Raw genomic sequence first — 25,326 nt, 5'->3', positions numbered from 1 at the left:
ATCAGATATATTTTAAAGGTTAAAATCAAGAGGGTAAATTCTTTCCATAATCTTGTAGTAAGAGCGATATTTATATGCAAGCGTAGATTTGAAAAATGCGCTGTGAAATAATATGCTATTCTTATGTCTTCCTGTTTTGAAGGCAGCTCACGAAAACTTCAAAGGTTTACTTTAACCAAGCGTTTGGTGCGGTTCTGACATAACGATTTCCCATGCGCGACTGATTAGGTTTGAAATAAAACAGTTATTACTTGGTACATTTTAACTCGAAAAGCATCTTTTTGTTGTGTTGGAACTGTTACCTCCCTAAAAGCAATTAATCATACAATCAAAAGGTTTGAGGGAAATTTTATGGGATAGAAGCTAAAAAAAAACCCACAAATACATTTTATATGAGATGGTGTCATAAATGCTGTCCTATTTCAAACAAAAAATAATTTCATATCTGGCGTTCTCTTTTCCAGATATAAATTTTCCATATATTTAGTCATTCATTTGTGGTTGAGGTTGTTTTATTTGAGGGCAAATCTTTGCTTCTATTTCTTCCTTCTTGGCGGTCTTTGATACTTTCTGCTCTCGATTTTGCTTGATACAAATATCCAGGAATGTATAGAGATATGGATTGATGGAGGAATTGATTGGAAGAATGAAAACAACGCTCCAGACAAAGATTTCAGGGTTATTCTTCACAACACCGGCTTGGAAGAGAATACCCATGATAATGACAGGGATCCAACACAAGAAATCAGTCAAGACAATCGCCGCCATCTTGACTGCCATACGAACCTCGCTCTCATCCCGTGCACTGCGGCTGCGCACTCGACTGGATGCCACTTTTACCTTGACGAAGATGGAGATGTAACAGGCAAGGATGACGCAGAAAGAGAAGAGGTTGACACCTAGAAATAAGACGATGGAAAACACCCAGGTAGCCGAAGTGCTGGTAGGAACTGGTCTGCTGTATGTCACCTCACCAATTCCACCAACGTCAATACGTTGTTGTTTTATCTCAAAACCAGTCACTCTAGTCGTCAGAGGCAAACCGATGCAGACATCAGAGAGACCGTAGGCGCTAGACTCCTCATCCAAAGACAATACAGTGGATACCACGGCAATTATGACCGTTAATAGCCAAATGATGCAACCAGCAACCTTGACAACCTTAAGGCTGAGATGGTGATTACTGACAAACGGGAAAACGACAAACATGAATCGAGCGATGCTGATGAAGACAAGGAAGAACACTGATGTCTCATTGGCTATCATGGAAATGAAACCAGCCACTTTGCAAGCAGCACTGGCCCGCCACTCCCCCGACACCTCAAAATAACGAGAACCGTAAAATGCATCAGCTCCCGCTATAATCAACATGTACAGCCCCATCAGTGCATCGGCAGCTGCCAAATTGAACACTAGAAAAGAATTTATCATTAAACTAGCACGGCTTGCTACCTTTTCACGACACCTCCAAACCATGACAAGGATATTGCCAACTACTGCACTGACACCTAAGATCCACATGAAGACTTTCAAGACGTAGTTAGGTACGAGCTGGCTGCAGCTAAACAACTCGGGAACATCAAACCACTCACGGCAATTTTCTTGAATAGTTGCACCGAAGAAACAGCAAAACCGATAGTCATTCACGTACCTGAGGCAGAAAAGAACAAACCACTCGTGTTAGTACAGATCCAGCAACAAATTATTTGGGGGCAGGTGCAAACATTTTTTGCGGGAGCGCCCTCATTTTAAGTGATAAAAAAAGATTCCAGTTGTGTTTATAAGAGGAAGCATCTATGGGTTTGAGGACCAAATACTAAATCAAAGTGTCTCAACAGCCACAAAATGAGGGAATGGGTCGGGCAATATTGAGCTAAACGTTTGTAATTAGAAGTATTGTACACAATATACCGCTTGATAAAAATGGTGAAATGATCACTCACAGAAATGCCAAATTGTCAGCGATGTCATCAAAAGCCCCGTCTTCAATTACAGGCAGTTTAGGAGTAGCATCATTTTCGAAAAGTACCCTGAGATAAGAAGAGATAATTAAAAGTTGTTGTCCAGTTAGGTTAATCTCTGGCAGGGAACTGGAACATGAAGGATGAATTGAATTTTAAATAAAAATTGCCTTGCAGTGGAAATTCAAAAAGTGGGGAATTGAGAAATGGACACTAGCCTATATGGGTGCGGTTGTTCAACTAATGTCAGAGCTGTACAAAGAGAGAATAGCGCCAACTTCAGACTTTGGAACCAAAATGGCTGTTCATTGTGTAGTACAACATGCAGCTACTGAGTGCTCCATGTGCGCCATTTTGGTTCCCACAATTGACACGCTCATGTCGCAACTCTCTCTATAAATGGCTCTGTCCAATGTCAGAGTTGCGACATAATGTCACCGTTGCTGGAAAAAGACTGGCAGGTTTACTCATAATGTTCATTCTGTTTCTCAAAATCTCAAGCTGTCGTTACTCTCTCTAATATTAAGCCTATTTCTGTCTTATGTACACACCCCTGATCCTTACATCAAACGCCGAAATTAAAGGTCTAGTGTAATTTTTTCCTCCGTTTTGCAAAATAAAAGAAAATCATGGCAGTTTACCGAATTAACCAGCTCGCCAAATCATGTCACATCTTCAATAAAATGACGTCTTACACAATCTACTTACAATGTGTCCAAATGATCGAGTCCGGCAAACGCTCCAGAGTCGATTTTTCTCAGATTAATATCAAGTATTACCCTGGAGACCCAAGAATGAAAACAAGCTAGCCTTCACAAATAAGTCTGGTAAATGGCCATTTCTGGTCTACTGATAAATGTGTGACACGCACAAGCTCTAGATTTCAAAATCTTTTAAAGGCTTGTAGCCAAGCACAGGCCTACATGAACCAATATTGGAAGCTTGACAGTTTTTACTTACAGGGAGGACAAATTAGCGAAGCCATCAAAAGTGTTTTTCTTTAAATCCGTTTCATCGCTTGTCGCCTGAATAACCCTGAAAATCAATTGAGGATAACTCGTTAACCTTCGATTTCAAGGTAATTTTGGCATAGACTGAACGTTAAAAATGCAAATACTCACAAAATCTTCAGATCTCTAAGGTTTGGAAACATTTTGAATGAACCATCCTTGAGATTGTTGAAATTTACCCCGGTAATATACCTGCAGAAAAACGATTTAGATTAATTAAAGATAAAATTTAAATCACTTCATAAGCTGATATAATTTCCTTAGGAATAACCCAAAGTGTATTTATATTCCTTTATCGAAGTTAAATATTTCTTTTCATTCGCTTCAGAACTATCACTACTCCAAAGTTACGATCACTAATAGCCACATCTCAGTCTACTACATTGGGTATGAAATATGTCGTGGGTATTGAATAACGTTGTATCTCATATTACAGTAAGGCTTGGCCTGAACTGGCGATTTTATTAGGAAACGTTAAGGTTGATCACACAGTCGACGTAATAAAATCCTTCAAGATGAAGTTATTAATATCAAAGAACATAAGTTGTTGGAATTGACGTACAGAGTGTGTGTTGTATCGGATACAGTCAACAGCATGGCAGGATACCATCCAACACACAGCACTGAGAGACCTTGACCTCTGATTTCGCAACCGCACAACGGATTTGGACTGATGCAATGTGTCTGTCTGGGGAGGGTCTCTGGACAAGTCTTGCTTTCTGATGGAAATACAGAGACAAAGGATTACTCTGACCTTGTACTCACTCTGGAATGGACTTTGTGGACCTGAAAACTCATTAAAGACATTTTGAGTCAGATGTTAAGACTCGCGGACAACCTTAGGCTTATCTTTCTAGTTGGCCGGCCAAAAAGGAAATATTTATAATAGAGATAGCCTAGAGGCCCGAGTGTCAGAGATAGTCGACAATGGCCTTAGAGATAGCATAAAGATATCGGTTTTAGAGATATCTTAGAGAGGTCTTAGAGATAGCCCAAAGAGGTTTTACTGAAGCCCTTGAGAGGTCTTAGAAATGGCCTGAACCGGTCTTATACAGAGTGTCTTGGAGAAGTCTTATAGAAAGCCTGGAAAGGTCTTAAGGATAGCCGAGAGTGGTCTTACAGAAAGCCTTGAAAGGTCTTAGCCTAAAGATAGCCGAGGACTTAGAGAAAGACTGGAGAGTACTTAGAGAAAACCTGTAGAGGAACTTAGAGATAGCCTGGAAAGGTCTTTAGAGATAGCCGAGAGGGGATTTAGAGACAGCCGAGAGAGGACTTTGTGAAAGCCTGGAGAGTACTTAGAGAAAGCCTGGAGAGTACTTAGAGATAGCCTGGAAAGGTCTTAGAGAAAGCCGAGAGAGGACTTAGAGACAGCCGAGAGAGGACTTTGAGAAAGCCTGGAGTGTATTTAGAGAAAGCCTGGAAAGGTCTTAGAGATTGCCTAGAGACTCAATAGTTTGTTTTCAATCTGCCTTACTATGAGTGTATTTCAACCTGTCGATCGCTGGATAAGAATGATAATTTGTAGACACTAAATTAGTTCATGGATTCCTAAATGCATAAATCTTTACCAGGATATTCTGCTAAAGAGAACAGATAAAACCTCGATTAAACTGCAGCAGCTCCTACCATTGTCGTATTGCTGATTATCAGGACATTTCTTGCATGCAGAGATATCAAATTTGACTTGTTGTGAGGAGCCTGCAAAGCAAAATAAACGCACACTTTGGAGAACACAAAGCGAAAGTTTTTTCAAGAAAAATCTGCGAGGGATTTCATACAGTATGTGAAATAAGAAAACTAAAAAGTACCCAGCTGGGAATAATGAAAATGTGCAATACCAAAATTCACGTAACAGCATTATTTACCACAATGCGTCTCATCCGATTTGTCCTTACACTGCTCAAAACCATCACAAACTGACTCGCTGCCCAGGCAAATTGTTCCCTCTTCTCGCCCTGCACACCGAAAATCATTTTGATTGCAAAGTCCTACAAATGAACAGGAAGTTTATAAACATTTAATCTTCAGTCAACAGAAAGGGTTTACTTTCAAAAACATTTAATTTGAGTCCTGATTTAGTTGACAACCAAGGATGCTTCAGTGCGTACTCACCTTCTTCTCCCATCCTTCCTGATGGTGTTTCTTGTCTCACCGTCACTGAAAACCCACGACAGGCTGTATTTTCGCGGCTTCGAAACTTCAACCAGGCCTCCTCTCCCTTGGCTATCAAGCGTGCACCTCCGGCGGTTAAGTTGCCAGCCAAGCGAGTGATGACGTTGGTGCCTAATAATGAGGCCAAGTTAGAAGCATCCTTGCCATTGCCGATTTCCAGTAAGTCACCTTTTTCAATCTCCAACGCGTCGAAGTCAAAAATCACCTGGGATCCTTCATCTACACTGATGAGCCAGACGGCCAGGAAGTTGTTGGGATACAAGCCGAGGTCGAAATCAGGCGACTTGAAAGACCACTTTGGGGCTTTCTCAGTCAGTGTTATAATGTGAACACCATCTAATATTTGAGCTGCAGGTTAGGACAGCAAAAAGTAAAAAGAGAGTGTCGTTTATGTTGAAAGGAGCCGCACATGAAGAGGCTTTACATGTACACTTGCAAAAATGAATGGTGGATCTAGACTTACAGCGATTGGAATAACACATTCATAACACATTCTTAACACGACATACTTTGAAGTTTCGGCATTTGTTCTTTCCATATAGATCGGTATCGTTTTTGATATGTCTTGTTGGCAAATGACTTCAGCCATTGGCGGTTTTTTTTTAAATGATTTCAAACGGGGGATATTGTAGCATCATATTTGCTTCCTCCCTATCCTCCTCTGCAACCTCTCCCCCGATCTGTCCCAACATCTAAGGCCATCAAAAATTAACTAATTCTTGATAACTGCGATGCAATGAGGTTTTGTACATAGGCAAACCATTATTTTCTTACCTCTCTTAATTGGGCATGCCTGCTAAGTTACAAACTGCCAATGGTGGCCATTGAGGTTCTCCAAGAATTGACAAGTTATTTAGTCGGAGTACAATTAAATGAACGATGTAAGAAAAAAAAGCAAAAGCAAATTTTAAGCACAACACCTAAAAAAAACTGCAATTAACAAACTCTAAGTGGTCATAATAGTTTAGTCTATTAAATTATTGTGTTTAATGTGAAATTAAACTGATAAATACTGGAGAGTTCAGATGGAGAATTCCTTCTGGCCTCAAATAAACAAGTTTGTCATAAATCTCCATTTCAGCTTATTTGATATGTACTAACTCTCCGTTTCTGTTTATTTCCGATGAACAAAAGTTTACTTAACGCAGAAGAAATAGATAATTTAAACCGTAGAATGATTAGCTGAAAGGCAAGCTCAGTTGACAGTGACAACGATGGAGAAAGACGTGCACATTCTCCCTCCTAGGCAAATACTTCGAAAGAAATACATCTACATGTTATTGCTCGTCTGATAAAATAAGTCATGCGATTTCCAAAGCTGGTCCAGAAACGCTTCTACATAAAAGGAAAAAAAAGGAATATCCTTGAAAAGCAAAGAACAACGTTCTTTTGAATAGTCTAACGCTTGATTCACTTCAGTCCATACGAGGCATTGTGTACCTAAAGTTGTCATCTATTTCAACCTCTGACATTCTGTTGGTGTTTTCAACATCCCTCCAATACTCAAACCAGAAAATAGGTCCGTCGTTATTACTAAAAACGAAGCCCGTTTATTCACAGAAATACCTTTCCGCGACATGGATATGTGTACAAGATTTTAAAAGGCCTACAGGCCTTGACATTCAATTCAAGAATTGCATGCTGAAGATTTTATTCCAGTGAAAGGTTCAAGTTTCTAAACTCATCATGGCGATCCATTACATTCCATACTTAGCAGAATTGTTCATTTACCATTGACGATGAACCCCAATGAAACTCTACGGTTGTATCTTACTTAACGCCAAGTAAACCCAAACTTAATTCTGACGTCGTTTCATATGATATTTCCATGAACCCAACAACTTACCAAGACATGGGTTTGCCAATGCGAAGAACAGAAAGAACTTTAAGGAAAGATGTCTTCCCATCAACATGACAGCAGTTGTGCCAACTTGATAGGGAAAATAAAAAAAAAACAAATTTTGACTTTTGAATCTTTTTATTTGGTAATAAGACTTCATAAACACCACCGTGGTCGTCCAATGCCATCCACATTCAAACGTTTTAAAGCATCGAAAATGTTGGGCTATAGCAAAATCAACTTCAAATGGAACTGGAGTATATTACCGATCATCTGCAGGTAGATTTAATCAACACACGTTGAACACTATGTTACACAAACCGAGACACACCCAATGCTACTTACTTTTCAGGTCAACATCTTGGTAGCTGATGGTCCTATTGTTATTCATTACGGCACCGGTCCAGCTTCCCACCGTGGAAGGTGTGAGAACAGCGGATTAACTGTCAAAGCGTAATAAAAGATTAGTGTGATAGACAGCCAGGAATTAGCGCAGCAGTTACCAACAAAAGGAGCGATTGAATACCCCTGTTTAGGTCTGGAGTGTAAACTCCTCGCTCATCACGAACTCAACGGACCGTAATGTAGCAATATCCACTGTCGCGTCAGCCCTTGACACTCATGCCTCATGCGCGCTCAATCTTAACGATGCTCTGCTGGCACGGGGCCACTAAAAAATCCATTGAGCCACTGCATTCTCCAAAATTAATGGCCCAACCGGCAGTGGTCATTTGAGGAACACTGCCACATTTTCAAAACTTCCCTCACATTTAATGACTCGTGTTTTAAATCACCGGCGCAGCACATTCAAGTTCACGGTATAATTCCACAACCTGAACATTTGTGATTGTCTGCTTAATGTACGAGGCTCATGTGCTACGTGTAAACACGTAGCTAGCGCGCGGCGCGACTGTTCATTGCACGGTCGACGGTCGTGCATACGGTTCATACTCTTGCAAATGACCTGAGTAGATGTTGGCTGGTATCATTTTCTAACAATGCCAGTTTACTTATATTCCTTCCCATTTTCTATATATTCCTTCGCATGGTGCTACCGCAAGCCTTTCCACCTATTGCTGTCTTTCTCACCATGAATAGCCTGAAATTTCATCCAATGCCAGTTAACGTCCTCTCCCACGGACACCAATGAAACCTTTAGTGAGGTCGTGTCGTGTTGCACCTCAGGCCGATCAAGCAACATATATGTAACCTCAAATTAAATTTGTGAACACAAAAATACATACATTTTATATATCCAACTAATCAAGTTCTGGGAAGTACACGTAACTTGTACTTCCTGCGACATCATTTTTCTATGTGCAGCCACGTAGAGTTTTTTTTGTGTGTACAGTGAATTGCACAAAGCTATTTTAATGCATGGACTGGTTGCCGCGTTGCCATCGCACCTTTTTGGCAGTAGCAGGGCGCAGCGGGAACCAGCGGAAACCTCATGAGGCAATATTGCGTGCGTGTTTTCGAAACCGTGATAGCGAAATGCGACGGGAAAGTTGTGAAAACCACAAAACTTTCTTTCCACATGTTGTGAATTTAAAGCAGGTGTTTTGTGAAGACAGGATCCTGTCTTTCCTAGGAAAGACAGGATTGATTTTTCCTTTTTTGAGCTGTGAGAAGAGATAGATACACGTACGATGGCTCAAATTTGCCGGATGCAACTGAAAAGGTGATAAGCACATTTTGCTTTTGTAGAACCATAGCGGAAGGACACAAGTTTTTTTTTCAGCCCTAAAAAGTGACACGATTCATAAAATTCCACGAAACCTGGTGTTAGATGTCACAACACCCCCCCCCCTTGACCACAAACCAGAAGACATATGAATATTTCCAACTTTTGTGGGCAAAAGGCACATTGAGTGGTGGAGTTACCACACCGAATTATGGAATTGCCAAAAGACTGTGAAAATGTATACAAAGTGGTGAAAATAACAAAGCCGACAATGTAGCATCAGAGCGAGCGAGGATAGCAGCGTACATGTACAGTACATCATTGTCCAATCCAGCAAGCGCCGTGAGTAGTAGGAATAGGACAGTTCTGGAGCACACGCCCTTTTTCACCGTTTTTAGCAAAAACTACTGGGTAGTACATCGACTCAAAAAAACGGGGGAATCCCCTAAAAATCTGGAATTTCAGATTTTAACAATTTTCCCTGGGTACCTCATCGACCCCAAAATAGACTCAAAGAAATATCTTAAGGTATTTACATTTTCAAGCAAAAACCCCCTTTCACTCACACTCGCCGCTCGGTAATACTCGCTCCAGTAATACTCGCTTCGCTCGTTGCTCGCTCGTTCCGCTCGCTTCGCTTCGTTGCTCGCTCGTTCTGCTCGCTTCGCTTTTGCTCGCTTCACCGACCTTGAACTTTTGGCCCCGGCTGACTAAACAACTCGTGACTGGATAAACAAGTCGAGACTTGCCCGGTCTGAACTCGTGACCTTGGCTCTGTTCAAAGCAAAAACCCCTTTAGCCCATCACACTTATTATTCTCTTCAGTCACGATCTTTATCAAAGCGAGTATGACTTAAGGGTTAAAGAAAAAAGTTAATTTTTTTTTATTTTTTTAAAAAAATAACCTCTTATAATAAAATGACTGACGCCGAACTTTGTCACTTGTTAAATCTAAAGGAAGTATATATAGCGGGAAGTGATGCGCGGAGTAAACCAACCCCACCTTGCGACCACCAAATATTTGAAATGGATGAAAGATTTGCATGTAAAAAATGTGGTCAAATTTTTGGGTGGGTTTCTTCATATACCCCCGAAGACGTGGGAGATCGATATTATAAACATCACGTTTGGAAAAAACCTAAGCCACCAAAATCGAGAAAAACGTTGCAAAATTATAACATTTGTTTTAGAAACGGCGAAGCGGGTGAAATAGAATACAAGTTGAACCAAGTTCTAAACGGTAAGATCTCTAGAGGTAAACCGTTGAAGGCTTTAATCGCGGTGTGTTATCAAGACACAACTGGGGAAACCGAATCTAAAGTGAAAGACCTTTTTCAAGTCTCGGATAAGCACTGGGAAAACGCTATGGAAAAGTTTAAAAATACTTTAATTTAAAAATGGAGAAAGATATTGAGACACATGCGTTTTACTTGACTGAAAATCCTCAAACGTTTGAATTAAAAAACGAGATTAACAACATTAAAGGTGATAAAGTAGTCTGGGTCAAAAATATTCAGCTTCAAACTGAATGTTTATACGTAACGCAAGACACCGAAATTCAATGTGATACAAATTTGGACAGAAACGAAAAAAGAAGGAAAGATACAGCTCTAAAACTTATTTTGACGGGAACAAAAGAACCTATATATGCTTTGTTAGCTCCAAGTTTGACCCAACCGCTGCCCGAGTCGCAAAGAGGAAGCATCGTGGTGTCTACTGGACACTATGGAATCGATTGGTTTGATTTTATTTTAAACGCCATCCCCGGAGTAAGTTTTAAGACGCACCCGGAATCGAAAAGGGTGACCTTAGCCATTACGGATCCCAATCTCAAATTGCGACTCAATAGAGAGGTGGCTAACTTGTTAAACTTGCCCGAAAACAAACTTTCACCCAATGTTATTTATATAGGTGAGTATAACTTAACTCCTACATTTATTTACTGTCAACAATTGGAGCACTCTGTCAATTTTTATAACGGAAAGTCTTCTAACTTGCTTGACGTTTTCCCTTATGAATCAACGAATAAAACACCTAAAAAGCTGATATCTCGCAACATCGACAAATTGACCTTTTCTTTGAGAAACCAGCGAGATGAACTCTTGAACAACGTCTGTAAAATTTTGATTGAATTAGATATCTATTAATAAAATGGAGACACATACATTTCACTTGACTAAAAATCCGCAGACATTTAAACTTAAAAACGAGATCAAAAATGAAGAAGGTACCAAACATATCTGCGTCAAAAATATTCAGCTAGAAAAAAAGTTTTTTAACGTTACGAGAGGGGCAGAGATTGAGTGGAAGTTGAGGGAGTCTTTACCTAACGAACCAGGTGACGACGGGTTACCTAATTTAGACTTTGTGCAAAAATATAGCGACTTTTATACAGGTGAAAGAAATGAGATTGAAGAACTTACTTTTCGCTTAAGAGATTTTTTTATGGGATTTTACTATGCCACTATAGCTTTTTTAACAAACGCAAATAAATATATCAAAAATTGGGAATATAACGTTAATCGAATAAGAATCTATAGATCACACATGTTATCTATAATACAAGCAATAAAAGACAAATTTATTGATTTTTCTTCTTTTTATTTTGGCGAAGAATATGAACCTGCATATTTTAATGATTATCTTCCAGATCCTAATCTATATCATTTTGGTCTTACAGAAACTTTATTAACTAAAATAATAGATAATATTTATTTTAGTCGTTATGACGAAATTTTTGGTGAATATTTTTTACCGATTTCAAGGAAAAATCTTAATGTTTATTCAATAAGAGGTGTGTCTATTACTGATCCTAATTTTCAAATAATATTAGGCGGCATTTATTATGCGTTTTATAAAATTTTTTATAGAATAAACTATAGAGATTATTTAACAAAAATTTCACCACCGCCAACTAGAGAAGAAAAACAGGCGTTTGTTTGGGATACTATGACTTCTGCCATTAAACCGGGTCAATCGAGTCTACTAAACCAATAAAGCGTTTGAGTCAGTAAGTATATCTCCATCTTCTAATATAAGTATCACCCTCGAACCTGGGTACTACGGAATCGATTGGTTTGATTCAATTTTAAACGCCATCCCGGGTGTTATTTTTAAAGTTTACAAAGAGTCTCAAGTAGTGACTCTGTTAATTTTTGACCCTTATTTAAGATTAAAACTAAACGAACGCGCGGGCCAATTGCTCGGCCTGTCCCAAGACGAACTACAAAGCGTAGTGGTTCACAAAGGCAAATATGACATTGATAGTATCAAATATCTGTTTATACACTGCGAGCAGCTCGACCCGAATTATAACTTTTATGACGGGAAGTCTTCAACGGTACTCGGCACCAGAGACACAGACCTTTGTAATTTAGAGGTCAACCCCACCTGTAAAAGGCTCGTAGATCGCAATATAGACGAACTCACCTTTTCTTTAAAAAACGACAAAGGTAGGTTAGTAACCGGTGAAGGAGATGGAATTTTGCTCGAGGTGAATATCGTTTAAAAATCTTAATTATAAAAGTAAAGATGACGACCAACATATACCCAGAGTTGACTTTAAACTCGGCTGAACAAAGCGAAGCGAAGCGAGCTACGAGCGAAGCGAGTATTGCTATTACGGAAACAAAGGTTTACAGACTCAGAAAGATCGAAGAAATTAAATCTCAAATCCAAAGAGAACGCGACTCGCGCGAAGCTAGTTATAAAAAGATTAAACGACTATTAACCGCGCTCGGATATGTGGAATACGGCGTGGAAGCACTGGGTGCCACATCGGCAGCAGTCGGCATTCCCGCTATTTTGGGCGTCGTTACCGGACCCGTTGGACTTGTAATGGAAGGCGTTGCTATCGGCGCGTTTGGTGCTTACGCAATTCTAAAGTACGCCTCCCGTAGACTCACTCACAAAACCAAAAAACACGACCAAATTCGAATGTTGGCAGACGCTAAATTAAACACCATCGAGGAATACGTATCTCACGCGATTGAAGACGGCGACATTTCTCAGGAAGAATTTGTTTTAATTTTATCTGAGCTGAAAAAGTTTAACGAGATGAAAGAAAAGATCAGATCGCGTACGTCTACAAAATTAGAGGCGAGCAAAGCGAGCGAAACTTCTAAAGAAGAATTTGAACGACAAGTCAACGAGAGAGCAGAAGCGCTAGCCAACGAACGGGCGGCGACTTCAAAAAAAGAAATCTTAGAGACACAAAAAGGTCTTATGAAAAAACTTGGCGAATAAGTTTTACAAAGTCGGTTGGGTACAAAGCGAGTGAAAACGGCGAGAATCCGTCTACTTATCGAGAAGCTATCAACCCAACCGCCCCTCTTTTAAAAGTCTTTTAAAATAAATGGGAGGCAATTTTAGTAGTCTAAATATTTTAGTAAACGAAGACAATGCCTTTACAGCCGAGTTTTCAAATTTAACGCGCGCGTATAAATTACCAAAAGTAACCACGGATGAAGCGGTAAATAGGTGGAACTCAGATCAGATGGCATTTTATCAAAATCAATTTAATTTTGCAGTCTATTGCGCGACTACGGCATGTGGAGTAGACTTTGGTAAAATTGCCGTTGCAAATCCATATTTATCTGCTTTGTATAATTTTCACGTATATTATACGGTTAGAAAAATCTTTCACTCGTGTGATTTTTGTTTACCGACCGAGAACATCTTTGATCCGGTTAATAATCATTACGATCATGAGAAGTTTTTAAATGTTTGCAACGACTTTGAAGTTGACCCAGAGATGAACTTTAGACAAACAGTCGATCCTCTTACAAATGGCCTTGGTACCGCTTATTATTTTGACCGAGACACCGCGATAGACACGGGCGTTAGACAGTGGTTACCCGTTCCAGGAAAAGAATATGATCCAAACACGGATGCAGATACAGTGGATAGAGACTGGATCCAATATTATTCAGATCTCGGGATCATTGGTAGACTTGTGGAAAACCCAGTGCACACTTCTTTTGTACACAAAGTCATGCAGCTCGGTTACTCTAAGGTTGACTCTGGCGTAACGGCAGAATATATAGTAGAATATATCGCGCAAGACCCAAAAGTCGCTACTACCGGATGGTGGGGTTTTATACCTCGCGAAAGGACTCAGTTGACGGTTGTGGGAATTAGAAAAGTAAACGAATCAATTCGGGCTTACGTCTACGCATTACTAGGGGCACAGGCGCAAACCAAGACCAGCGTGTTAGCCACTGGCACCGGATTAGACGCACAAAGGCAATTTATTACGATCGTGGAATCTTTAATTAATTCAGCCCCCGATCTCGAACAGTCGATCGATCATTTTCAAAATTCGTTGCAGTATGCAAAAACACCGTTGAATTTCGTAGTTGCCCCCGGTTTATATCTGGTGCCCTCAGACATGGACTTACGGATCGGCACTTTTGAGGGATATAACAATAATTTACAAATTGCAACAGAAGACATGCAGACTGGATATGTGCCAGGGCTAAACTTAAAACCGGTGGCTGAAGACAGTTTTAAAGAAACGAGCGAGCAAGCAACGAGCGAAACGAGTACGACCGGAGGGAGCACGGAGAAGACAGAACTAGAAGCAATTAAGCCAATTTCCCAACCAGAAGCAATTGTTACCCCTTTAGACGCCCACAATGAAGAAAAACTGTCTTTAACTATCGGGGTCGTTGCAGTGGGAGTCGTCGGTTTTATGTTATATGAAATTTTAACTTAAACGAAGCAAAGCGAGTAAAACGAACGAAGTGAGAACGGTTTGAATTAAGGCATAAAAAAAAAAATCTCACCCCAAATTTGAGGTGAGATTTAATTTTTTTTGTTTTGTTCTTTTTACTCTTTTTGCAGGTATGTTATAAGCAAAACACCCGCACCAACAAACAGGGTCCACACGCGCTCTGCCACCCATCCAACCGCTTTACTCGCCACGTTAAAAAGCCAACTCAAAATGCTGCCTAAGATCCCGGGTAGAGCAGCTAAAGCTTTCAATCCGAGTTTCTTCAATACGTTTGCCAGGTTCCACAGTTGACGTTTGATCCAATCGGTAATTCCACCCTTGGGAGGAGCCGGCGTTGGTTTAGGTGTTGGTGCTGGTGTTGGTTCGGGTGTTGGTTTAGGTGTTGGTTCAATCGCTCCGCTAGCTCCAACTGCTCTAACACCAGCTACGATACTACTAATGATGGTGCTTATCGCCAAGCCAACAGCCGTTAAGATGCTCGCAATCGTTATACCCTGCTCTCTAAATAAAATACTAATTCGTTCGCGTAAAGTTAAATCTTTACCTAGAGCCGTTGTAATCGTTTCTCTTAACATTTTAAGTTGGTTTTTAAATCCCCAAGTTAAATCTTTTTGTTGGGCTTCCAATCCTTCTAAATCATCTTTACATTCTCTAAGAAATTTAAGCTCTGATTCTTTTTGTTCTTGAGTGATATCTGGTTCTTTTAACGCATATTCAGTTATTCTAATATTTTCTTTTGCACTCGCAATCCTAGCTTCTGCAAGTTGTAATTGGCCTCTTGTTAATCGCAAACGGTCGATATAACCCGCAAGATCTCTTGGTTTATATTCTGAAAGAACACCTTCTGGGTCAAAGGTTGCTTCTTCTGGGTTTAAGTCACTAGACTGTTGAGCTATTTCTTGAGGTTCGTCTGTTTGAACCGCTTCAGCTTCTTTTTTTAAGTTGGTATACTGTTCAGCTATTTCTTGAATTTTATCGTGTACTTCATCAGGTTCGTCTGTTTGAACCGCTTCAGCTTCTTTTTTTAAGTTGGTATACTGTTCAGCTACTTCTTGAATTTTATCGTGTACTTCATCAGGTTCGTCTGTTTGAACCGCTTCAGCTTCTTTTTTTAAGTTGGTATACTGTTCAGCTACTTCTTGAATTTTATCGCGTACTTCATTAAATTTGTCTGTTTGAACCGCTTCATCTTCTTTTTTTAAGTCGGTATACTGTTCAGCTACTTCTTGAATTTCATCTATTTTTTTGTCTATTTCAACCACAGCTCCGTTTTTATTTAAAGTCTTTTCTATTTGGCTTGAAATAGCATCTACTTTTTTAATTGATTCAGACGCAAGTGCAGGGTCTTTGTAGTTTTCTAACCCTAAAGTGCCTCTAATAAAATCTACGCCGCCTTTCTTTTCCAATTCCGACAACGCTAAAAACTTTCGGCCACTTTTATCTTTTTTTAATCTTGTCAGACGGATTTTTTTGTCTTCATGGGTGACGTAGAGTATTCTTTTTGATTTAATTAACTCAAAGCTAAAAATATTTGGGTCTCTTATGACTGGGTTAATTCCATAAAATTTTTCAATCTCATCGTAAAAGCTATCCATCACATCTTCGACTAACTCCCGTCGTAGGTCATCGGTGGTCGCCCCCGGCCTCAATATGGGGTAATTTCCTTCTACAGGGCTCGTTTCTTGTGTCGTTGTATCATAGGCAGGATCTCGTGTTAATTGATCGTCTCCTTCTAATGCTTCTAGATCAGCATAATCTTGGTCGACTTGTTGGCTAATATTTTCTTGGTCACCCCCCATCTCATCCATTTCAATTGCAGGTTCGTCCATTTTTTGTTTTAACTTTAAAATAAAGAAACTTAACTTGGACTACTCATAGGAAAACTCGCAGGCAAAATACCCTGTGCTACCAACCAACCCTGGGTAAAGAGTGCGCCGCTAGACAAAGCGGTTAATTTCAACGCGTCTTCGGCAGACAACTTATTGAAATCTGGCGGTTTGATTTTAAATAGCTTGCTCGATAACATGGCATTTCCGAGTGAAATTCCCGAAACGACTGCACCGTGATAGACCGTATTTGCGATTCCGTTTACATCGATTGATCTAGCGTTACTCATATTTAATAATAAGAAATTTTAAAATTTACTCCATATCTAAAATTGGTTCCTGTTTAGGGGGTGGAGTTGCCGCTGCGCTCGCTTCTCGTTTTGGTTGGACGCTAATTTGTTGCGCGGAACACTTGTTTCTCCAAATTAAATAGAGTAAGATCCCAGTGATACCCAATCCACCGAGTATCAAGCTTCTGTTTTCAAAGGCTGTTTGGGTAAAGCTAGATTTTTCTTCACTCGGTTCGGCTAATTTCATCTTGACGAGTTGTTGTTTCATCTTCTTGTTATGTTCGGCTAATTTTTTACCTTGTTCTACACGCCTGGGATTTTTAGCTTTAGTAACTGACTTAACTGCTTTTTCCGGCTGACTCACTTTGTTCTCGTTCTCGCTCTGTTGCTGATTCACTTCGTTTGTGCTCCCTCCGGTCGTACTCGCTGCGCTCGTTGACATCCTCTTTTATAATAAGAGAACTTTTGTTGAATTCTAGATGTTTTGTTGTAATCAACATAGCTGTAAGTGGTGACAGGTAAACCCTGTACTTGTAACAAACTTCGGTAAGTAGGCGTCCCATCGTTTGACTGATAATCGGATCGTCGTTTAAATCTTTAGTCAACGCTTCCTCTGATTTTAAGTTGACGTTGAATCCAAGTAGATCGATCGGGGTAGCTATTCCTAGCAAGCGAGAATACAAACTCAAAATCGAGTAGCCGAGAGTTCTAACGATTTCTTTGCCAAACTTAACTTCGTACAAATGAAAAAGCTTTTCTTGATCTTTGGGTAACATGGCTTCAATCTCTTTAATCGAGTATTCTTTGCCGAGATACTTCTTACTTTCACCCGACGCAACTATTGAACAGAGTCTGTCTTTGTGAGACTCGTTGCTCGCTTCGATTTTTGATTCGGTAAGTATAGATTTGATGTCGTCCATTTAAATATATACGTTTTTATTTTGTTGCAGGTGCGCTTTAAGCGTAGGTATTCAATTGTATAATAAGTTAAGTTGACTGCGATAACTAGCTGAACAACTAGCTGGATGTATTCTAGCACGGTTATCATTTTGTTATAACTAAAACAAAATTTAGTTACAACTGGGCTATGTTAGCCTAGTTATAACAAAAGGTAGCAAAATAAAACAAATAAATAACTAGCTAATAACTAGTTAATCAAGTAGCTAACCGGTGGTTCTGTATTTAAAACCAACTTACTAAATTTAACGTCGCGTAAATATTTTTTTATTTCTTCTCGTTTTTCGTCTGGTACTACGTCGTTTTCATCCAAACACTGATCAAACGAAGCACGGTCCTTGCAATGAAAAATTGCCGTCCAGGCGGTGTTTTCGCGAAAATCTTTTAGCACCGAGTTATACTTTTGGGTGAGTAGCCAGCAGCTGTGGAGGTAGTGCCTACCCGAGAACGCCATTTTAGACAACGCGCACGTATTGGCACCCTTAGATTTCTTTCGGTACTTAATAAACTGATCGGCAGCACAATCATCGATAATAAATAGCGTATTTATCCCGTCGAATACTCTCTGATAGAGTTCAATCGCTTCGTTTAATTCTAGTCTTTCCCGATCTAAATCACACAGATAAACGTTGTCGTCGGTATATATCCACAGCCGTTCTAAATACGTTTTGTTTTTTAAAAGCATCGGGCAGATGATAACGATAGCTTCAAACGCGAAACGATATTCGGTCTCTAAAAGATTTAAAATCCAGTTGGTCTTCCCACTGCCCGTCTTACCCACGATCAAGGCGCAGTGGGGGTTCTTAAATATTTCGTTCTCACTTCTCTCGTTCATTTAATTTAAGCGATTTTACTCGTTTTACTCTGCTAATAAACCAAACTCTTAAAGTTTCCGTCCTCTACCGTAAGTTGACAATCCATCACCAAGAACACATACATCGTTAGAGGCCCCGCAGTTTCAGCCGTTCTTTCCATCTGTATAGAAATGTCTCCTCCTCCACCGAGAGGCCTACCCGAACCATGGGCAGAATTGTCGTCAGAACTTCTAAAGTCGAGCCAGAGGCCGTACTTGTCTTTTAGATAGTCGGCTAAGTCTACTCCCAACAAGGATACATCCGAGACAACCCCTCTAGCCAATTCTTTATCTGAATCGCCAAAGTACTTTGTAATTTCGTTCCAATGTTGATATTCAAACAGACCCTGCGAGTACAATTGGTTGGGTTTTCCTTCAACCGTGACGACCGTCTTTGTGATGTGTGGGTTATAAAATCTTTGCGGGGTTTTGATCGTCGGTTCTCTGAATAAAATCAACACACCTTTCAAGCTTTTGATCGTCTGGTCGATGCTAATGTTCCATAGCGTGTCGCTCTTGTTTACCACCTGTTTTTTCCACGAGTGAATCCGGTCGAATAGATAATACACCGTCTTTTTGTTTCTCAAGGTTTGAGCCAAGTCTCGATTGGTGACGACTTCGTATTCCAAGGTCAGGTCTGAAATAGAGTACCCAGCCTCGGTATCTGACGAGTTGACCACTTTGTCGTGACCGTTAAAAGTCAGTTGATACGTCAGAGGCTCTTTAAACCAAGAAGGATAAAACGGATCTGTCAACATCGGCGTGTCTAGTGGAATCGCATAACGATTTTTAAAAGCATCGGCGATTGCCTTGTCTTTACCGTTGTTCGCGGCTTCGTTTTTGTCACCGGCGTTGAGACGTATCTTAGCCACATTTTCCTTTTCTATTCCAAAATAAGCCATATTTTTACTCTGTGACAACGGCAACCAATTGTCTTTAAAATTGTGAAACACGTCCGCATCTCGGTAACTGACGATCTTGTTCCCCTGGAGAGATATATTTATTTCAGAAACCAGGTTTCTGGCTACGTTGTTATAAACTGTCCGGTTGTCGTCTGAGGTGTCGTCTAGATCGAGTTTAAAAGCCAACTTTGCCGTGCCGGGCACCATGACTTCGTCTGCGCCTAAAGCTGGAAATTTTACGTTTAAGGTGTGACCCGCGGCTATAGTGCTCGGGTTATGGGTGATGGTGACTTCTCTCCTTTCACCTTTGATCGCACGAGGAACTTTAAGTCGGCGATTCGGGTTTAGCTTTTTGGTGTACATTACTTTTATATAATATGATTCTTATTTTATTATTTTAAAAAGAAAAGAAAACAGAACCGCTGCAAAAAATAAATCTTCATATTTTTCACTTTGGGTCTCTAAGAGATGATCTAAAATTTCACCAAGCATCTGCTCGAGGTTGCTTTGGTCTGCTTGAATCTCTGACAATTGATCTTTAATTTCGGTAAAACTCGCTTCAGTAATACTCGCTTCGCTCGTTGCTTGCTCGTTCTGCTCGCTTCGCTTCGTTGCTCACTCGTTCCGCTCGCTTCGCTTCGTTGCTTCGCTCGCTTCGTTATCCATTTAATTTAATATAACCTTATTTTAAAAATGGCTGGTATTGCAATGATGGTTGGAGGAGCGATAGTAAACGCCTTGGCATTCACGGGATCAAATTTTTTATTTAGCAGTTTATCAAAAAGTAAAGTCGACGAAGAACAAAAGCGTCACGACCTCGCGATGGAGCAATTGACGCAAGCAAAACAAGAGTGGGACCAAAAACGCACGCACCTGTTAGACTTTTTAAACAAACGAATGCAGCAAGAACGTGTGAGTCAGCAAACATTTGTAAACGTAGACGAGGCCTTACGAGCTTATTCTGAATTGACCGGTAAGAACGTTGCCCCGCTACCGCCAGAGCCCAGGTTGGCTGATTTTTATGAGCCTTCTGAGGATCAAAAAATTCGCGAGTTGGTTTGGATTATATCTGGGACAGCCTTGGTGGGGTTGTTAGCTTATCGGTACTTGTAACTTATTATAAAATGGAGAGAGAATTTAAAAAACTATTTTATAGTCCACAGGGTTACTGGCGAGGAGAAAGCGCGGTAGATCGTCTACACGAAAAGACCGGCGCAGACAAATCAGTTATTAAAAGCTGGCTAAAAAAGCAGGCCGTTTGGCAAATATACTTACCAAAACCAAATTACGTACCCAGACCTACAATGTTGCAATCAGAATCGGTCGAACCTAATTACGCGCATCAGATGGACATACTTTATTTACCCTGGGACCGAGTTAAAAGAAAAACGTTTAAGTACGCTTTGACCGTAGTAGACGTGGGTTCGCGGTATAAAGAAGCCGAACCGTTGACTAGTAAAACTGCCGACCAAGCAAGTGAGGCAATAAAGAAAATTTACAAAAGATCGCCCTTGACTTGGCCCAAATTCGTAATGGTGGACTCGGGATCTGAATTCAAAGGCGAGTTTAAAAAGTTAATGACAAAACACGAGGTAGAAATTCAAGTGGGCGAGCCTGGGGTACACAGATCTCAAGGAATCGTGGAAAGGTTTAACCGCACCTTAGCCGAGCGTTTATTCGGCCACCAATACGCCCAAGAAATGTTAAACGTCGGTGAGCGAAACGTGGAATGGGTAGAACGTTTGCCTCAGGTCGTGAAATCGTTAAACGAAGAAAAAACGCGGTTAATCGATGCCGTGCCCGCAGAAGCCGTCAAATCAGAGCGAGTAATCCAAACACCTAGTGCACCTGAAAAAACTACCCAAAGAGAACTTCCTCCAGACGCGGTCGTTAGGTATTTATATTACCCAGGCGAGCAAGAAGGTGGCACCGCCAGAAGGGCAACAGATCCAATCTGGTCAGTGGACGTCTATCAAATTGAAAAGCGAACTAGTCAGTTTAAACGAGTGAAAGGAAAACGCGTCAAAACGGGCCCAACTTTGTACTATCTTTTAAACGGGCCAAATAGGAGTTTTGTCAAAGAGGAACTTCAGGTAGTACCCGAGGATACCGAATTACCAGAGTAGCTTGGGTTCGTTCGTTCTCACTTCATTCGTTCTCCCTTCGGTCGTACTCGCTGCGCTCGTAGCTCGCTCGTTACACTCGCTCGCTTGTGCCCATAAGCCAGCGTATCAATTCCATTCGGTAGTATGTAGCGCTTTGTACCTAAAGGTGACAGACTAAGTTTCTGCTGAGAGATTGTGAACACCCGATGTTTATCCGATCTAAATAATTGTTGTTTATTAAAATAAGAAACCCTGTCAAATAGACAGCTTTTATACATCTCGTGGGTCAAGCTTTTCTCGGTTACTACTTTAGAGACCCCTTTCGCCTTCTTCAAATTTTGATCGACCGTCAGAATTGAATACATTTTAGGCCTGATACAAACGGCTTCTAAAATTGTTTTGCCACCAAACTCGTCTTTCATTTTGCCTATGACTTTCTTATTTTTGACGCTGTAAAGCGGGTGACCCGGTGGGTAATTACTAAAGTCAAATAAATTACGCTTTTCGTTTAGGTAACCAGTTAAATCGTCAGAGCTTTGCTCGATTTGAACTAACAGAGAATCAGTGTCTGTGTAAAGTAAGCGTACCGCTTCACCAAAAGTTGATTTTAGTTCGTTGTAATAGAAATCATACATCAACGTTTTTGAGATATCGAGAATACTTACACCGCAATATATTGGCTTATTTAATTTTGTTTGGGTTCGATACATCTCCACAAACGAAAGCTCGCACTCCTCAAATGGTACCGTCGACTTGTAATTCGGTTTATAATTTAATTTTTTGTATTTGTCAGCATCTTGTACGTCCCTCAATAAATGAGCGTCAATTCGATATCTGACATTTTCCATCGTCTTGCCAAAGACTGAGTTGGTCATCAATTTAAAAAAGTCTTTCTCAAAATCAGACTTGGCCTGTTTGCGCAGTTTCGTGTTTTTATCGATGTAGCTTTTCATCCACGGCTTTTGACGAAAACGCAATACTCGGTGAACTTCTTTGATCCACAACCCTAGTTTAAGATATTTTTGTAATGTGCGATAGTGAACCACGTATTTTTCTTTGGTGTTGAGGGTAGACACTAGTTTGTCTACCGAGCTCGCTACTTCACCATTACCAATTAAATTTTGTTGGTAACTCGAAAACCATTCGTTCGGCACCAACATATTTTCAGGCGCGAGTGGAAAGTCATTATGTTTGTCATGGTGACGTTCCGGGTAATCCATAGTGATTTCAAACATGTAACCGTAGTCGTCAGTTAGCCGCAACTCTTGGATGTAATAGTAATTAAATTTTTCTAAGTCTGTTTCCCAGGTAAATTCCCCTACGGGCAAATATTTGCTCATCGCCCAGCCGTATAAATTATTTGCGTCTAGGTACATGATCTGTGACTCCGGCTTATTGGGATCGTAATCGGGTAATTCTGGACTATTTGCCTTTGCATATCGCTTTGCACCCACGCTCGAGATACCACCTCTTTTTGCCCTTTCAAAAAACAAGTGCTTGTCGATGTCTGTCAGTAGTTCCAATTGTATACCCGAATGCTTTAAGAGTGCATCCCACGACAGGCCCGGTGACGTATAATAGTTGGCCGGGTCAAGGCCGTAGTTCTTCTTGCATACCTTCCGAAAGTTTTCAAATACACCCGCGAGCAATAGCGTGTCCGTTTCCACGTATAGGTCGTGGTAGTCGCCTAAGTTTTGACAGCAAAAGGCTTCCCATACTGTCTCATCTGCACGAGCGTATTCTTGCTGAGTTATCCCTCCCTGCTTCAGAGAGCTATAGAAAGCGTCTACTGGTGGGAGTTTTGTTTCTTGGAACCGATCAAAGGAGTCTATATACTCATAGGGGTAAATTCCCTTTTTCAAGAGTAAACTCACTTCGTTCGTTCTCGCTCCTTCCAGTCGCTTCGTTCTCGCTGCGCTTTTGTTTTCTGAAAACCTTTCGCAAAGTAATTTAAAATCGTCGGGTGAACAATTTTTAACCAACCGATCTAGCGAAGCCGCCATAAAATGAAAGGAGTCCAAAAATCTGAGTTGGTCAAAAGAAAACGAAATGTAATTCTCAGAATTTTTAGCGATCAACTTGATTGATTTTCCGTAAAATTCGTGAGCGCCTTGCATGATTAAATGTGCGTCATATTTTTCTAAATTATGTAAAATCACCGGAATGGGTGTTTGATCGACCACTATTCTTAACTTGAGATTACAAATAGCGTGCGCAGGGCCTCGATACTTCCCCGTCACGTGACAATGATCTCTGACTTTTCTAAAATTGTTAATGGGCTTTTTGCAATCTAAACATGTCCATTCTTTTAACCCAGCTTCATTTTTATGACAAAAAGCAATTTCTTCTTCTTCTGTCTCTGGTGGTTTTGGAATATCACATTGACAGTGAGATTCACCCGCTTTTGCTCGATCTATAAACTTTTCGCAGATCCAGCATCTATTACATTGTTCGTAAATTTTTTGTAATTGATCGTTCCAAATCAACGGCTCTTTGTTTTTAAACGTTTCGTTGATCTTAGATGCTTCCTGAGAAAGTGACCCTACAAAATCTACAGCTGCGTCTTGGCCTCTGTAAGTCTTTTGACTAGTGCAAACTCCATCGCATCTAACGACAGCATATGAGTACCCACAAGGTATATGTTTTTGTGTTTTCACCGTTTTTGCATCGGTACTCTCTACACTTAACCTTTCTAAAACAGACTCAAAATCAGCGTAAATAACAAAAGGCGCGTCTTGCTTATTTTTGTAATTTTTAAACTTGAGTATATTCTCACCTTTGACCGGCATTTCAACTTTACATGCAGGAACGTTTAAGCCTTGGCAATCTTCTTTGTGACTGGCTAACTTTTCTTCCGTTTGGAAATGCGACATGCATTTGAAACACCAGTGTTTTTGACCGTCGTGTTTATTGATGCCGCCCGTCAACCGAGAAAAGTTTTTAATCCAACAGTAGTGATTCTCTTCATCTCGGGTAAAATAAAGTAAATTGATCGGTTCTTCTTGGCTCTTGCTTTTGTGCAGAATGTAAATACCGTCTTTTTTGGTGTAACCAAACACATTAATCGCCAAGTTATTTTGCGATTCGATACGTGAAATTTGTGAAATTGGTTTTGGAAAGCTTATGTTTGTAAAATTTAGACCGTCTGCTTCTGACCGGTAAGTCGAAGGCCGCTCCTTATTTATTTTATATTTTGGATTTGTTTCTAGCTGACTTTTAACGTTGTCTGAATACAGCTTCAAAGCTGCTCTCAACGCCCATCGTATACATTCTTGATCTTTATTTTCAACGTTTATGATTGCTTTCTTGTCTAACAGTTCCTTAGGCAACGGAATGTAAGAAGAACCCACTGGATTATATTTAACCGCGTTGATGTAAAAAGCGACGACCTTGTCAAAGATCCAACCCGAGCCTTTTTGTGTATGAGCCTCAACCTGTTCGATTTGTTCTTCGCGTTGCTTAGCGAGTGCATTTTTAACACCAGGTTTATTTGTTACTACGTCTTGATCACTCTGAAAGGGAAAGGTGCCGTAGTCAATCGTTCCGTCAATTTTTTCCAATCTAAACTGCACTTTAAGATGTGTTTGTAATTTGTAACTCCCGATTTCTTTAAGTTCGGCTAACGCTGTTTTCTCTATCAACTGCTTGTAAAAATCAAAAAAATGTATTAGGTCATCTTCATAGAAGCGAGAAATCAACTCCCAATTACGAAAATTATCTTTAAAACGCCTTATACGCTTAATGTCTACTTCCTCGAGTTCTTTAGGTTGTGTATAAGCTTTAATCGCATCAATAAAGTCCTGTTTGACGTATCTGTCTTTGTTTGCATAAGGAATATTATATTTTTGTACCGTTTTCAACAGCTGCCGATATGACTGACGCGGGAGATATCTAAATTGTTTTTGGTCCTCTTTGATAGCGTTTATTAGTTCAAATCGTGTATGATGTTTATGTTTTGGTGGTGCTAATGAAATGTTATACCGCTTGACAAA

General features: G+C 40.2%; 1 protein-coding gene across 1 annotated transcript; it reads right to left on the bottom strand.

Moving 5' to 3' along the window:
- Positions 1-8: 8 nt before the first annotated feature.
- LOC110984663 (lutropin-choriogonadotropic hormone receptor-like) lies at positions 9-7,374 on the bottom strand. The gene is made up of 10 exons (XM_087146862.1): positions 7,329-7,374; positions 5,084-5,491; positions 4,840-4,959; positions 4,598-4,669; positions 3,534-3,690; positions 3,083-3,163; positions 2,922-2,996; positions 2,670-2,741; positions 1,944-2,030; positions 9-1,651 (listed from the first exon to the last, which is right to left on the bottom strand). The coding sequence occupies exons 1-10, from the start codon at positions 7,372-7,374 to the stop codon at positions 484-486; spliced, it is 2,286 nt and encodes a 761-aa protein (XP_087002988.1). The 3' UTR covers positions 9-483.
- Between the last annotated feature and the right edge of the window lie 17,952 nt (positions 7,375-25,326).

This window comes from Acanthaster planci, linkage group LG15 (assembly GCF_054643075.1).
Source record: "Acanthaster planci isolate LZ-2023a linkage group LG15, COTS_SCS, whole genome shotgun sequence".
In the NCBI taxonomy this organism is placed as follows: domain Eukaryota; kingdom Metazoa; phylum Echinodermata; class Asteroidea; order Valvatida; family Acanthasteridae; genus Acanthaster; species Acanthaster planci.
Note: the sequence above shows the minus strand (reverse complement) of the source record. Positions and strands in the feature narration are given on the sequence as shown.